This window comes from Zea mays, chromosome 6 (assembly GCF_902167145.1).
Source record: "Zea mays cultivar B73 chromosome 6, Zm-B73-REFERENCE-NAM-5.0, whole genome shotgun sequence".
Taxonomy (NCBI): domain Eukaryota; kingdom Viridiplantae; phylum Streptophyta; class Magnoliopsida; order Poales; family Poaceae; genus Zea; species Zea mays.
In genome coordinates, this window is record NC_050101.1 from 141,651,667 (window position 1) to 141,667,154 (window position 15,488).

The following is a 15,488-nucleotide window of genomic DNA, read 5'->3' on the forward strand; positions in this document are numbered from 1 at the left end:
GCTCGGGACCGTGGCCGCGTCAGCGGCCTCCACCGGCATGATGGCCGCTCCAACAGAGGTGTTAGCCTGGGAGGCTTGCCCCATGGCAACCCGTGCCGCCTGGGCCCCCCACCGGAGGGCGCCTTGTGCGGAGGCCAACCAACCGGCATGGCGCGCCGCGGCACCGGCTGCAGAGGCCGGTCCCGTCTTAAGGGCCTTCGTGGGGGCCAGACCAGCCGGGCCCTGTCTCTGCTTGCTGAAAAGAGAGAGAGAGTTCAAGACACAGTGAAAAAACCAAGACAGAGATATCCTCAGATACTTACCCGCTCCGAGGCAAGGCCAATCGTGCCTGCGGAGAGGCCCCTCGGGCCTCGGTCTCCACAAGCGCTGCCGAGGGTTGCCCCGCTGCCGGCTTTGGCACCGTTTCCGCCTCGAACGCCCGAGACGCCGAGGGAGTGGCCTGCCCAGGCGTCATCACGACGACCGAGGGACCAGCCTCCTGTACGGCCGGCACGTGCACCCGCTCTTGGGGGGCATGCGGTTCGGCCTGACCCCCCGGAGTCACCCCGATCATCTCGGCCAAGGGGTCAAGTACCCCCTCGGCCTGCCTCCGCTCCTCGGACCGGGGCCTTGGTGTCCCGGCCTCAGGCACTGATGGCGCCAGCCCACTTGGAGGCTGGCTCAGCGACCCCTGGCCCAGCCTCGGGTCCAGGCTGAGGCCAAGTCGGGCCGCCATGTCATCATCTTCGTCATCATCATCATCGTCGTCGTCGTCAGGCATCTCCGGCGATGACTCCAACGGGAGCCCATCCCTCGCCTGCCTCCGACGACGCTTTTCCAAGGCTTCCTAAGCTCGCATCCTCTCACGAGCTCGGGACTTTTTTTGCGTTTTTCTTCTCATTTTCCTTCTCTGTGGTGAGCCTACGCACGGCTCGGTCCGCCGCGTCCTCCAGGATCGGTGGCCGGGTGACTTTAAAACTCCTCAACCCTTGAGGACGAACAAAAATCCCAACAGTAAGAGTCAAAGGCGTAGAAAACTCGACGCAAAACAGAAGGAGGATCAGACACATACCAGGGACACGTACCCACGGTCGGGACGCATCGCGGGCTGGCTAAGGGCGCCAGCATCCTGCCTCCCTACCGTACCCGCTACCCACCTGAGGAGGTCGTCGGCGGAGAGGGGGGCCAAGGACATCCGCGAGCCCTCTAAATCGACCCCCGGCTTCATCTCCGAGAGCCGCAACCGCCGCTCTGCCAGAGGGAGCACCCTCCGGCGATGGATGGCGGCAATGACCCCCGCAGCGGTAAGGCCCTCATCTTGTAACTTCTGCAACGCATGCAGAATAGGCTAGAGCTTCTCCTGGTTCTCGCGCGTGGCACCCCAGCGCCAGTTATTGCCGGCGGCGGTCACCACTCGTTGAGAAAATGGCGGAAGCCTCCCATCGTCGTTCCGGAGATAAAACCACCGGATCTGCCACCCCTTGTTCGAAGACACAAGGGAGGCAGGGATGTACTGCTGCGCACGCCTCGGCCTTTGCTAGAGGGTACAACCACTGGCCCGCACCGCCATACGGACCTTCTTCGCTTCCGTCGACGCGGCGAAGAACTCCACGGAGAAGAGATGGGTCCACAGGTCCCAGTGAGGGTCAATCCCCAAAAAACCTTCGCAAACCGCCGCGAAGATGGCCGCTTGCGCAATAGAGTTGGGGTTGAAGTTATGCAGCTCCACCCCGTAGTAGTGCAGGAGCGCTCGCATGAAGCGGCTCGCTGGCACTCCAAACCCCCGCTCATGGAAAGGGATGAAACTGACCACGTACCCCGGCGGCGGAGTCAGGTCGGCCTTGCTCCCAGGGGCCATCCACTCCGGTTGCGGCCCGCCGGAGAGTGGACGGAGCAAACCATCGGTAACAAGGGCCTCCAGATCCTCCACAGCAACGGTGGAGAAAGGCCACGGGTCGCGCGGCGGAACGACGGATACCTTGTCAGCCATCACCGAACGGAGGTGGTGGAGGCGGAGGGGATGAGGTGCACGGTTTTCTCTTCCCTGGCTATTCTCTTAGGTTGCGGAAACCAAAGCAGAAGGCTAGCACAAATGGCAGGGTAAAGAACCACCGCCGGCCCCTCTTCCGGGTATATAAAGGCCCGGGCGAGATCCACCCAAAACTTCGCCCGAACCCATCGCGAAATTCAAACTCGAAGGTGAAACGGTCTTTCTGTTCCTCGAACGACTCGCGCACGCGCAACAGACGCCCCGTGAATCGCCCGTCCCGTCGCATTAACTCCTTGGCAGGGCAAGCGACACCTCCGGCAGGCAAAGCGGGCGTCGTTTTGCCTCCGTCATGATGACCGCGTCAAAAAAGGTGCGCCACATTATTTAAATTTATATTCTTTTCCTTTTCCTCTCTCTCTCTCTCTTGCCACAGGGACCGGGAAAGGGGATATTTCAAAAAGGATCCTTCTCAGCGAAGGAAACGGGCCCCGAGCCCTCCTACTGATCAGGGGTTCAAAGGTTGCGCCCTCCGGGGTTCGGCAACCGCCCCAGAGCACTTGGGCTCTGAGCCCTTAACTGATCAGGGGTTCGAAGGCTGGCCCCTCGGAAGGGTTCGACAGCTGCCCCAGAGCACGCAGAGTCAGGGATGACCCTGGGTACGTCCGTTACATGGCCGAGGCTCGGGCTATGCTCCCGAAGTATCCTAGGACATTTCTGAGACCAGCGAGAACGATTTGTAATGGAATCCCACCGGAGGGAGGCACCGAGCCCTTGGACCCTATCGAATGGGTCCGGGTCCAGCAAATCACCTGCAGGTACTTTTGGAACGCGCCTCTGGGCCACTAGCCGACCCTTATCGAACGGGGCTCGGGCGTCCACTCGGATCACCCGCTAGCAACTCACTAGAAACACCATGTTCGGTGCCCTTCGAGGGTAACATGGCGCTTCCCCCCCCCTTCCTCCTTGCGGAGAGGCGACGAAGGGGCATACGATAAAAGTCGAGACGGTCCTTGATCGTCCTCTCGCTCCGTGCAGAGGCTCGGGGGCTGCTCTCGCGCCAGGCTACGGCCAAACTGTTGACCACGTCAACAAACCAGCTTAAAAACTCGGAGCCTGACCGTGCACCCGGGCTGCGGCCAGGCCGCATGAGAGAACAACAAGGCTGACCGAGGCTTCACAAAAAGAATTAAGACCTCAGAGGAGTCAAACCACTCCTCCGAGGCCTTGGGGGCTACACCCGACGGGTGCGCTCGCGCGCACCCATCGGAACAAAATACAACCGAGAAAGGCTGGTCCCCTTGCAAGAAATCCGGCAGAACCTCCAAGCGAGTACCTACACTCCCTTGAAGGCTCGGGGGCTACTGTTGGGTACCGTAATTAGGGGTATCCCTAATGCTCCTTAAACCGGCCGCAAAACATCTTTAGAACAGACCGTGTAGACCGGTAAGTGCGGTTCAAAGTTGAAGCCTCAGGGACGCGATCTCGTCACGCCCGAGCCTAGCCTCGGGCAAGAACAATAGTCCCGAACGGATTCACGCCTCGCCCGAGGGCCTCCTTAGGCAGTGGGCGCACCCTCGGCTTGCCCGAAGTCCAGCTCGGGCAAGCTTTGTCGTGCAGCGGTCTCGGCCAAATCGTCTCACCAACCGACCGTATCGCATGCGCATTTAATGCGGGGATCGCCTGACACCTTATCCTGACACGCGCGCCTCAGTCTGCAAGGTCGAAGTGACTGCAGTCACTTCGCCCCTTTACTGACCGTTCTGACAGGGAAATATCGCTATTCACCCCATCCCGACTACTGTGCCAACCACCAGGGTAAAACTGACAATAGCAAGTCACGACCTCTCTTGAGTTCAGCCTCGGGCGCAACAGGGAGCTCCGCCTCGCCCGACCCCAGGCCTCGGCCTCGGAAGAAGGTCTCCGCCTCGCCCGACCCTGGGCCTCGGCCTCGGGAGGAGTCACAACCTTGCCCGACCTCAGCCTCGGCCTCAGGAGAAGTCTCCGCCTCGCCCGACCTCGGCCTCGGACCGACTACGCTACAGGGGATACATCATTACCCTACCCCTAGCTAGATGCCTCAGGCTATGAAGGAACAAGACCGGTGTCCCATCTAGATTACTTCGGCAACAGGTAATGATGGATCCCCACGTGCGCCCATGACGTCGGTTGCTCTCAACCCCCTACGAAAGCAAGGAAACGTCAGCAGTATCCATGCCGCACCGCCAGCTATGCTTCTACAGGGTTTAAGGCACTTCTCCGACGGCCACGTTAGTACATGTACAGGGCTTAAGGCACTTCCCCGCCAGCCACGTTAGCTCATAGCTACACCCCCATTGTACAGCTAGGCATCTCCTTGTATCTATAAAAGGGGATGTCCAGGGCCTTTCTAAGGCACGTACGAAGACACGGACGCACGACGCAGACGAGCGGAGGCAGGCAGAGTAGGAGAGACGCGGTGGAGGCAAACTCAGACAACTCACCTTAGGGCCGAACTCTCTCCCTCTCTCTCTCTCGCTCTCTCGCGACGCTTGTAACCCCTACTACGAGCACCCCTGTGCAAGATAACATAAGCCTCATTCCCCTCTTGTGTTCCATCTTGCATCAACCCATCTGGGCAGGGACACGCAGCGACAAATTCACTGGTCGGTTGACGGTCCTCGCGGGTCCGAAACGTCGACAATATATATATATACAAAGCACCACTGCACGATGGGCCCCACGATACAGAAGGTTTCGCTATTCTAGCGAAGGGAAGGTGTTTTTTCGGACCTTCGGCTAAAGGCCTTCGTTCATTTTGCAGTGTAAATTTGTTACAAAGGAACAAACTAATACTGCGAGGGGCTATTGTTGGGGGCCTTCGTCTTCCGAAGGTCTTAAAAGCACGACTAACCAGTTGTTTTCAGTATGTTACTAAGTATTACAGGGCTTCGTTATAAAAAAACTTCGGCATAGATTAATGGAAGAGCGACGAAGCAAGCTTCGTTATGTTGACGCGAAAGGGCGACATAGGGAGAAGGTGTTGTTCAAGTAGCTAAGTGCAAATGACAATATTGTTCCTGTAACATTTGTAAATCTTTGAGGGTGTGAATGTGATATCATACAAAGTTGTATGATTGCCTATAAATAGGTGAACAATACCCCGCACTGTTTACGTTGGATGGTAACCACATTCACGTCTTTACCTTCAAGCAAGCCGAAGTTATCAATGTAATGTGTGTCTTAATATTATCTATGCATTCAGTATGAAATAAATAAATGGCATGATATTACATTTGTAATTACATTTTTATATTTATGAATGATGAAGACTTGTTCTTCGTGACCTTCGTCCGAGATTCATTATACCCAAAGAGGAATAATACTTCCAGAGACGAAGATCATTAATATTTAACAAATGTGTTGCTTGTTTTTGATTCACAGCAATCAAAAACAAGTGACCAACATATTCATCATATGAATTTTGATAGAATAACTATATTTTTATACCAGTAATTATTATTAGCTAGTAAGGAACGAGATAACAGAAAATCCATCCATTTAATTTCACTAACCAAACAAAAAAATAATAAATAAAAGGATGTTATATTACTTTCTTAGACCGTCTGCATCAGTCTACCACTCTACCTATAGTTTACCTAAAAGCACTGTTTTGCAGTATTCTGCATTGTAGACTTTACTATTCGAAGAGTGGAGTTTGAATATGGGTATGGGTAAGCTTCTAAAGATAATCTTATAACCATACACATTATATGTTCATTATATATATATATATATATAGAGAGAGAGAGAGAGAGTAATTTTATATTATTAATATTATGTGTGCATGAGATGAGGCTCTATGGCCTGAGGGGAGCGGATCGGTCGCACGGTCCAACCCCCTCAGGTCCGGCACTGCTCATAAAGAGTTAAACTTAGAACCTAAGTTACTCTACTTAGATCATCCAACCAACTTATACCTAAAGGTTCATTTAACCAAACTATACCTAGAGGTTCTTATATAAATGGACCTTGACCCATTTTCCTTACACTTATGTACACTTATCACATAAGGAATCAAAGACCCTTGCAAAATATGTCAATACTCCATCCGTCCTAAAATATAATTCTTTATAGCCCATTTTTTCGTCTATATTATAATAATGAATATAGATATACATAGAAACCACAAAACGAATTATATTTTAGGACAGATGGTATACATAATTTAGATCTGATGTAGGCCCGTAGAACAGGTCTGGCCAGTTCCAGAATCGTCTTAGCCGGTTTCTGCGAGTTTACAACAGAAAACCTTCCCAAAAAATCACCGTTAACTCTTCTGAACTCCAAACGAGATGGTTTTTTCAATCAATTTGACAAAACGAATACAATGAGAAAGTTGAAATTTCACTACTCCAGCCTGGCCGGTTTTAAGAAACGGCCAAAGCAGTTTCGGCTGAGTCGATCCTCAAAAAAATTGTTTTGTACCCATTAATGCTACTTAGATCATCTAACCAACTCAGTTAAAGGTGTACACAGGTCACACGGTAACATGGATTCTAAATCCCATCAAACCGTATGTGACTACATAAGGTTCTCGGTTTCAGTAGGGATGCGCGGAAGAGCCAGCACCACCGAAGATAATACTGTAAGGAGGTCTACCTTTCGAAGAATGGGAGTTCACAAGATGTTATAACAAGGTGAATAATAGAGGAATAAAAAGAACGCCAGCTTTTGCTTTTAAGGCTAGTTTGTGAACCCTATTTTTTCAAGGAATTTTTTTTTCAAGAGAAATTAGTTCATTTTTCCTTGAGAAATTAAAAATCCTTGGAAAAATGGAGTTCCCAAACTAGCCCCTTGGCATTCAGATAATCCTTATGCTGCTGGTTTGCGTTTCCTCCTATAAATCCGTTTAGGCGAACGTGACGCTACAGCATCAGCACCATTGATATTTTGAACATGATCATTCATGGGTTGCTGTTTCAGTGCTCGACTGCTAATTGGCGCTGCACCTGCTTCCGAAAGAACTTGGGTGTTCGGAGACCCACCTGTACTAATATGTCTCCTCAAACGCAATATCTCACCTTTCGCTGTGGCCAACTCTTCTTCAAGTTTCTTAGACCTTACTTCAAAACTCTCCCTCTCAGTCCCAAGCCTTTTTATGGTATTCTGAGCATCCTCCATGTTTTCCTGAGCTTCAACCGTACTTTTCTTTTGTTCCTCAAGGAACTTTGACAGCATATCTTTCTCCTCTTTAATAGCAGAAATCTTGGAATTAGTTGTTTCCAGCTGCTTAGACAGACAGAGTGTACTCTTATTCACCTCATTTAGTGATCTAGTGGCCTCATCCAAGTCGACTTGAAGAGTTTTTCTTGCTTCGGACTCTATCACTGATTGTTTCACCAAAGCCTCAAGCTCCATGTTAAGAGTAGCATTGATTTTACGCTCTTTCACTAGCTCACTTTGCGTGGACTCTAACTGCTTATATGCATCCAGCAATTCTTTATTAAGGTCACTATGTGCTTCTGAAACCAAAACTAACTGCTTCGAGGTGATCTCGAGTTCTCCTTCTGACTTTTTAAGTACTTCCCTTACAGACGCCAGCTCATCTGAAAGAGTTGCATAAACTGACTCTGCCTGCTCTATTTTGTTAGCCAGAGCCTGCCTCACTTCACTGGCCTCATCTGTTAGTTTTGAAATCTGAGTCATCAAATCCTGATTTGATCTCTTTACTGCGTCAAGCTCTTCAGAGAGTTTAAACACCTCATTTCTGGAACCTGTTAGTGCCTCTTCAGTGAACTGAACAAGGTCTGACAATTTTTTATTGGCAACAACTTCATTATCTAGTATTGTTCTGGTGGTGACCAATTCATTGTTCAACTCGGCAATTCGAGTTCTGTCTTTGCTAGAGTCACTTAATGCAGCAGAAAGTTTTTCTTCAAGCTGATTGAGCATATCATCTTTCTGAACTAATAGTTCAGAATCGTGAGAAGCCCTCTCTTCAGAAGCAGATTTCAGGTATGTATACTGACTCACTAGAGCACTTAGTTTTTCTTCCACTTCACCCTTTTCAGTGTATAATGTTTGAACTTTCTCATTCAGTGAGTTAATAAGTGACGCCTTCGATTTGAGATCATCTTTAGCTGTACGAACATCTTTCTCCACTTGCTTTATTTGGGAATTTGCCTGCTCTAGGTCCTCTTTGGCTTGATTGCAGATCACATTTAGGTTCTCGTAGTCCTTTTCCTTGGCAGAAAGTGATGAGCTCAGCTCCCTGATGTGTTCGTCCTTGCCATTTACCTCTTGGCTAAGCAGATTTACCTTGCCATACAAAATATCAAGCACTTCCATATTTTCCTTCAATTTGCCTTCAGACAAATGTTTGTCTTCCTCTGCTTCTGCAATACTGCTCTTAAGTCGATCTATCTCAAGGTTAAGCTGCTCTACTAGCTCCTTCTCCCTTTGAACTTCCTCAGTTAAAGATGTTACGGTTCTTCTAGATGAAGCCAACTGATCTTGCAGGAAGGCTTCCTCCTCCTGAAACTTTCTAGCTTCTTTCTTCAGTTTTACTTGTTCATCCAATATTCTTTTCTCATAGTTTTCCCTTAGCATCGACATTGCTGCCTCGTTTTCAACCAATTTGGTCTCCATCTGGGTAACAAAATATTAGATTAATCAAATGGGAATCCGATCCATGAATTTAATTTATAGATATAAAATTCTAAGATAACTTTGACAAATAATTTCAACACAGTGAAGTTTCCAGTATTCCACAACAGTGCACAATAACTTTTCCAGTACTACATTGACCATTGAGACAACTGAGGCTGAATCCTAAGGTTCATGATGACTTATATCCTGTGAACTTCTTTCTCATATTACCATGCTACATGAGTTGCTTGTTTCTTCGTCTCAATCAACACAATGCTTGGAGAAAACACTTCAGGAGAGTATACACGACAAAGCCTACGGAGATATCAGTATCACAGGTGCTAAGTAAAATCCAAAACTTATGCCAAGATAAATTAGGTAATAGATACTTGTAACCAAACAGTAAATGGAACTCCTGCATGTTTGAGTAAAAATAACAAACCAATAAATATGCAATAATCAAAATACAAGATTCTTGTCAAAGGTGTGGGCGTATAACTAGACCACCCAGGTGGCCAGGTTTCAGTCCTCGGTGCCTATTTTCTTAATAAAATGACACCTAGTTCCTACTAGGTTGGTCTAGTTTTTTTTAAGTCGAGATTCTGGAAAAAGAATTCAAGAAAGTTGACCAACTACGAATCTGATGGCATGTCTGACAAATTAGCACCACAATTCTCATATGCCCTAAATATATGGGAAGTGACTAAATGAATGAACAGTCGTCCTTGTGATCAAAGAAGAATTACTTCACGTCATAAGATAATCAGGTAGTGTACATTTTTTTACATGCATACAAGATTTAGGTTGGAAAATTAGTTCTAGATTGCAGCATCTGGTTATTTCTTCAGCTCATTTTTTATTCCTGTCAATATGAAATTTAATATGCAAATTCTGAAGCAGAAAGTGATAAAGTATAATAATTTTATAGAGTGATTATAGATGACATACAGATGAGATGGTCGATTGCAAAGCCTTCTTTTCTTGTTGAGAAGTACCAAGAAGTCCAGCGAAAACACCAGAAGCAATAACTGCAATTGCATTTAGGAGACCTGCAAGTGGATTTCTTGCTGGTTGTCCTTGCTCATCAGGTTGATGTAGTTCTTCCCAAGGCTCCTCAGGCTGAGTTACATCAGCCTTTTGAATATCTGTTCTATCTGAAAGAAGAACAATGACAACCATTAAAGTTTTAAGTTTTAACTCATAGTTAGGTATGTTGATGGATGAAATATTGCGTACGCCCGCACGGCAACAGGGGGTGTTGGAACCATTAATTTATCAATTATTTAACAATGGAACCATTTTGCCAAACGACCAAAACATTTACGGTAACATTTATGATCAATCCGAACCAAAACCATACCAGGACATACCAGCATTGTGGAATCCAAATGCGAACCAAAACCATATGGTAACATTTATGACAAAAAATATTGTGGCTACCAACAAGCAATTAGTCAGTGCAGGGATGATTAATTGGGATCATAAGCTAGTTTGATGCTAAAATATGCATATATTTGATGACTTATACTACACTATTAATTTAGTGAAATAGAAACGAAGCAAGCTATAAATGAGCAACGATAGTTCTCAATCAAATAGAGCACTAACGCCATCAGTGGCTGACGAAACTTTTTGACAACACTGCAATTCTGTAAAGACTAAGGGTGTGTTTGGTTTGATGAAGGGGTGATCCATCATCTTCTCACTACTTTTTTGTTTGGTTTGTGGAATAGAATGGGTTGATCCACCACCACCTTATCTCTCACAAACTAATACTCCCTCTATACTAAATTATAAAATGTTTTGGCCTTTCTGCATACATTGTTTTTATTATGTATCTAGACATAGTGTTCTAAGTACATAGCAAAAGCTATGAATCTAGAAAAGTCAAAACGTCATGTAATTTGAAATGGAGAGAGTAATTAACATAGGCATGAGGGGATTCATTTCAACAAAATCATGGGATGAACTCATGATGCAACACCCATCTAGGATGGGGCAGTTACTCAAACTAAATGCATGGTAAATGCTGTTGTGGGCTAGCTATGTATGTGGCCTAACATGGTGTCCTGGACTCTTGAGATGATTTACATTATTAAATGGGTTTATGGCTGATTACATGGAAACTAGAAGATTATTCGTTTTTCATGCGGTTGAAGTGGTGGTCCAGAACAGACTCCGGCTTGTATACGCGTGGCAGTCTGCCTGCCAATTCCATCTAATCAGGGGTCAAAACATGACAAAAAAATCCAGTCCCCACTGATACTGTTACCATTTTTTCTCAGCCGCTTCCTGTTACTTCAGGAAAACCTGAAAACGGTTCTAAACCGGTAAGTAGCTGGCAAAAGCAGTATCAAAATCCGGGGGGGGGGGGGGGGGGGGGGGGGGGCTTTCTGGGACCATTCTTGGGTTCCTGTTTTGCACCATGAAGTTCCCACTGGTATTCCTGTTTACCTATGCTTGAGGCGTGCATGCAAGATCACAGCCGTTTGTCTCTCCACACCATTGATGGCTTATTTTATAACCCCTCTCACACATGACTTGAGCTAAAGTGGGCTAGGTGGGGCTAACTGCAGGAGGAATAGAATTGGGTGAATTGGATTATTCGCATTGAGCCTATTGGGCGGTATATATAGAGATTGCATGACTTGGAGGTCAAGCCGATACACCGGATTGTAAGGTGTGGCAATCCCGAGCAGAGGAGTACTGATGTTTTGGTGCCCCGATCGTAGGTGATGGCCACAGTTGTCATAGGGTCACATATGAACAGAGGCGTGCAAGCGGTGCATGCGCATGTGGGAGTCCCCTGGAGCGCCAGGTACTGCACTACATCACAGCCAGACATGGTGAAGATGCCAGTGTAGTCAACATCAATGCGGGGGTAGAGACATGTGAAGACGACAGCACTAAGCAACGCCAAAACTATCTTAGAACAGAACAAACAAAAGAAACATCGATCAACGACCAGCGAGGGAGAGAAAATCCCAATCGACGGACCTGGAAAAGACTCTCTAGGGCAGCCAATCAACACGATCAGCAATGTGAGCCTTAGGTACGGGCAGGGGCAGCACTGCCCCCAACAAAGATCCTCATGGACACTCCCCGGGAGTGCACGTAGAAGTGGAAGCTTTAGGGTTTGTGGCCTAGAATTTAAACTCAAACTCATGATACCATGTATAGGAGGAATAGAATTTGGTGGAATTGGATTATTTGCATTGAGCCTCTTGGGCCCAGGGGCGCAGCTACGTTCAATTGCCGGGGTCGGCTGACCCCGATGAGTTTCGAAAATGCAATGGAAAATTATTGGTTAGCGCTATTCATAGAGTATTTGACCCTATCACCAAACCTACTGACCCCTGTGACCTTACATGCTAGCTTCGCCCCTGCTTGGGCCGTATATATAAAGATTACCTGACTTGAAAGCCAAGTCGGTATACAGAATTATAATCCCAACTAACTCTACCCTAGTAATGATATGCTAACACCTAATCATACCCTGGCTTCTTTGTGGGAACAAGAACATGCACTAGAGAACACAAGGGAGCCGATCGGGCCTCTCTACAGCTGATGTCGGCTCATTAATTAAATGGACAGGCGCACCAAAGAAATCGGCGTTCACCGTTCTTTTTTTTCTCGAAAAGCATAGGAGAACTGCGCCCCATTATATTAAGAAGAAAGAAATGAAGGTCCAAAATAGACCAGGTACAAGGACTTCCTTACGGAGGTCGAAAACTCAGAAACCTGAGAAGATCCATCTAAACAAACTATATAAAAACACTACGTGGCAACTCCCGGAATTGGGGCAGTAAGGAGGCCCAAGCTCTTGGCACCAGCCAGCTCCCACATTTCTCTTTCTTCCTGCGCTCTTTTGATAGCAGTTCGCAGTTCATCGCTTATACTTTTTTTCAATTAAACCTCCTTTCCTTCTTTGTCCTGTTAAACTAGTACTTTCAATTTTTCTTATATATATACCGTTCATGGAAAGATGATGTCTTTTTTTACAGCATCAGTGAGGATAACTAGAACAACATGCTGTGTCGATTTAGATATTGTATCATTATGTTTTTTTCAATTTCAATTATCAAGTCCTGAATGTTATCGACATGTTTCCAAATGAATTGCTCTGTTTCCTATATCGCGAAATACCGCTTATGCTTTCCCAGTTGGCCTTCCTGATCCAATTCTGTTTTCAGGTGAAAATATGAAACTGAAAGTAGTTAAAGGCTTCTCCCAACTGTTTCCAGCTGTTTTCATCCCTACGGGCACATACATTAGTGCAAGTGTGCAACTATTAGTTCCAAGCAAATATTCACGAGGTTGTACTTCTCAATTTTTACTCATGCACTAGCCACATAAAAGCATCAGAGCACTGAGTGATCTATTTAAGAAAAAACCTATGCACTGTGATTCATGGCATCCAAGGTTATGGCTATGACATGTGTTCTGCTCTATCTAGTTCATACATGGCCCGGAAAACATGCCATGACTCAACTTCATTTAGTTACTTTTTCCACAAGAAATTCTAATACTTCTATGGCTGAACTAAATAGTTTGTCATGGACATAGCAATGTATCAATATAACATCATCGTTACTGGAATACCATATCCTATGACATCAAATATGAAGATTGTGTCCAGCTTCAGATATTATTCTTTTGCACAGATAGTATAGTTTGTTTTTCTGGAAAGTTGATAGGCCCTCCATGGATAAATGCACTGCTGAACTTAATCTACTATATAATAAAGAGTCAATGACAAGTATTTTACAACTACTACGATAAAGAGAAATATGCTAGAAAATACAAATATGCATCCTTGACATATCAGGTGGAAGTGGAACCAGGTGGGGGCATGAGTTTCCAACACCAAATGCATAGCCATTAGCCAGTATCAATATGTCAAGGTCCTAACTGGGATCACATCCAGAATATAGTTAATACTAAAGAAGAGATCTACACACACATGATTGTTCAATCCAAGATAAATTGGTAGCGTTAATGTACGACACTTTAATTAATAATATATAGTATCTGCCCTACATATGCTTATACAACACCCGTAACATGCAAATACTTGACATTTCAACCACTTCATTGTTTAAAAATCTTTGACATTCAATGTTTTCCAATTCACATACTTTACACTTTACTCTTACCAACTATATATCTCCATGCAAAACTTTTTGAAAAACTGAAATCACAACGTATTCAAAATAACTATGTTGGCAACAGCGTGGGAATTAAAAGAGTTCCAAAGTTGGCAAACAATGGATCAGCAATCTTGGTGACAGAGGTCCACTAAACGATAAAAGACAGTCCAAATCCAGATAATAAAGACCTAAGGTATGGACACTTTTAGTGGTGTCCTGTGTTGCATGAATATCAACAAACAATGAAGGAATAGTAAGAGAAGAGGGCAGTTTTACTAGTTGTAGATTCCAATAAGGTTGGCAACGATGCCTACTTGATGAGCTACTGGATGTTAGGAACTAACTGGTGTCAAAAGGGTGGCTCAAGGCAGTTTGGCGTAATGCCAACTCCGTCCTCAAGCGGGCAGGGACGCAGGGTTGAAGCACCTCGTGGCAAACTTTGACCTTAACGAAGTTGACAGGGATTTTAAACTAGTGACCAAACAGCATGTAGGATTATAGGTGCAAAGTGATTATGGAAAGTGATGCAGTCTGTTGGGTTCTACAAGTCTATATTGTGTAGCAAGTTTATTAAGAGAGGGGCAAGGTATCTTATTAGTATCTACGAATTTCACAGATTTAATAAAAGCAAAAAAATTACACTTACCATCCTAGCAACAAGGGGTGTCGAAATGAGGTTTACTACTAAGAGAGTCTACCATTTACGCGGGAAACTTAGCATCGCAATTGCACAGGCCACGTATCCTATTAGTATCTACGAATCTCACAGATTTTATCGGATTTAATAAAACCCCAAAAAATCACACATATCATCCTAGCAACAAGGCGTCAAGGCGAGTGTCGAAATGAGTTTTACAACTACTGACCAGTGACGAGATCAACCGAGGAGAGCTGCGCCCTGGCCGCCGCCGCCGCGGCGTCGCGGAGGCGGAGGAGCGGGAGCACCGAGACGCCGACCAGGAGCACGGCCCTCCTCCGCGTGGCGTCGTCCGCAGCGGGGGAGCGAGCGGTGCTGGACGCCGAGGCAAATACTGCGGTGGCCCGCCCGACGCCGCTGCCGCGGCGGCCGCGGGGTGGAGGGAGAAGGGCGGGACGGGGCGGCTGCGCCACCGACGGCGAGAGTAGGAGGTGGTGGTAGCCCATGCCGGCGTCGTAGTCGCAGAGACCAAAAAAACCCTATTACCTCCCTCGCCGGCCGCAGCTTTGCTACCTGGAGCGGGGTGGTAGTCACGGGAGCATTCGTGGGAACGGAAATGGTAGTCAGCTCTGCCTTCCGCGCTGGGGTTGGGGACTGAGAGCAGCGGGGAGTGCCGTGGCGACGCGCAAGCTGAAGCGGAACTGCGGAAGCGGAGGAGAAGGTTTCGGACACTGTCAGACTGTCGGGTTATGCTTACGTGGGCTCTTCACAGGCTACATGGGCTTTGGCCGACGGTGGGCACTACGCTACCAGAATGTCAAACGGGCCCATCATGAATAAGAGATTTGTTTTCATAAGACCGCTAGGGATTGATATTGTTTGACACTGTTTGTAGAGAGAAGTTTGGATTATAGGATATGATAGTGGATCTTCTGCAGATAGTCTAAGAGCTAGTTTAGAAACTTTATTTTTCCAAGTATTCTTGAAAAATGGAAATCACTTGGAAAAATAGTGTCGGTGTTTGGACCCGTGGACCTAACTAACCAGTGAAATAGCGTCGCGTGCCCAAACCCAGATGGTGATGCGAGTTGACACAAGCGATTTA

General features: G+C 46.7%; 1 protein-coding gene across 1 annotated transcript; it reads right to left on the minus strand.

Annotated features, from left to right (window-relative positions):
- Positions 1-6,264: 6,264 nt before the first annotated feature.
- LOC103630123 (MAR-binding filament-like protein 1) lies at positions 6,265-15,137 on the minus strand. Its single transcript, XM_008651210.4, has 3 exons — positions 14,613-15,137; positions 9,545-9,750; positions 6,265-8,596 (listed from the first exon to the last, which is right to left on the minus strand). Exons 1-3 carry the CDS (start codon positions 14,887-14,889, stop codon positions 6,821-6,823), a joined length of 2,259 nt encoding a protein of 752 aa, XP_008649432.1. The 5' UTR covers positions 14,890-15,137; the 3' UTR covers positions 6,265-6,820.
- Positions 15,138-15,488: the final 351 nt, after the last annotated feature.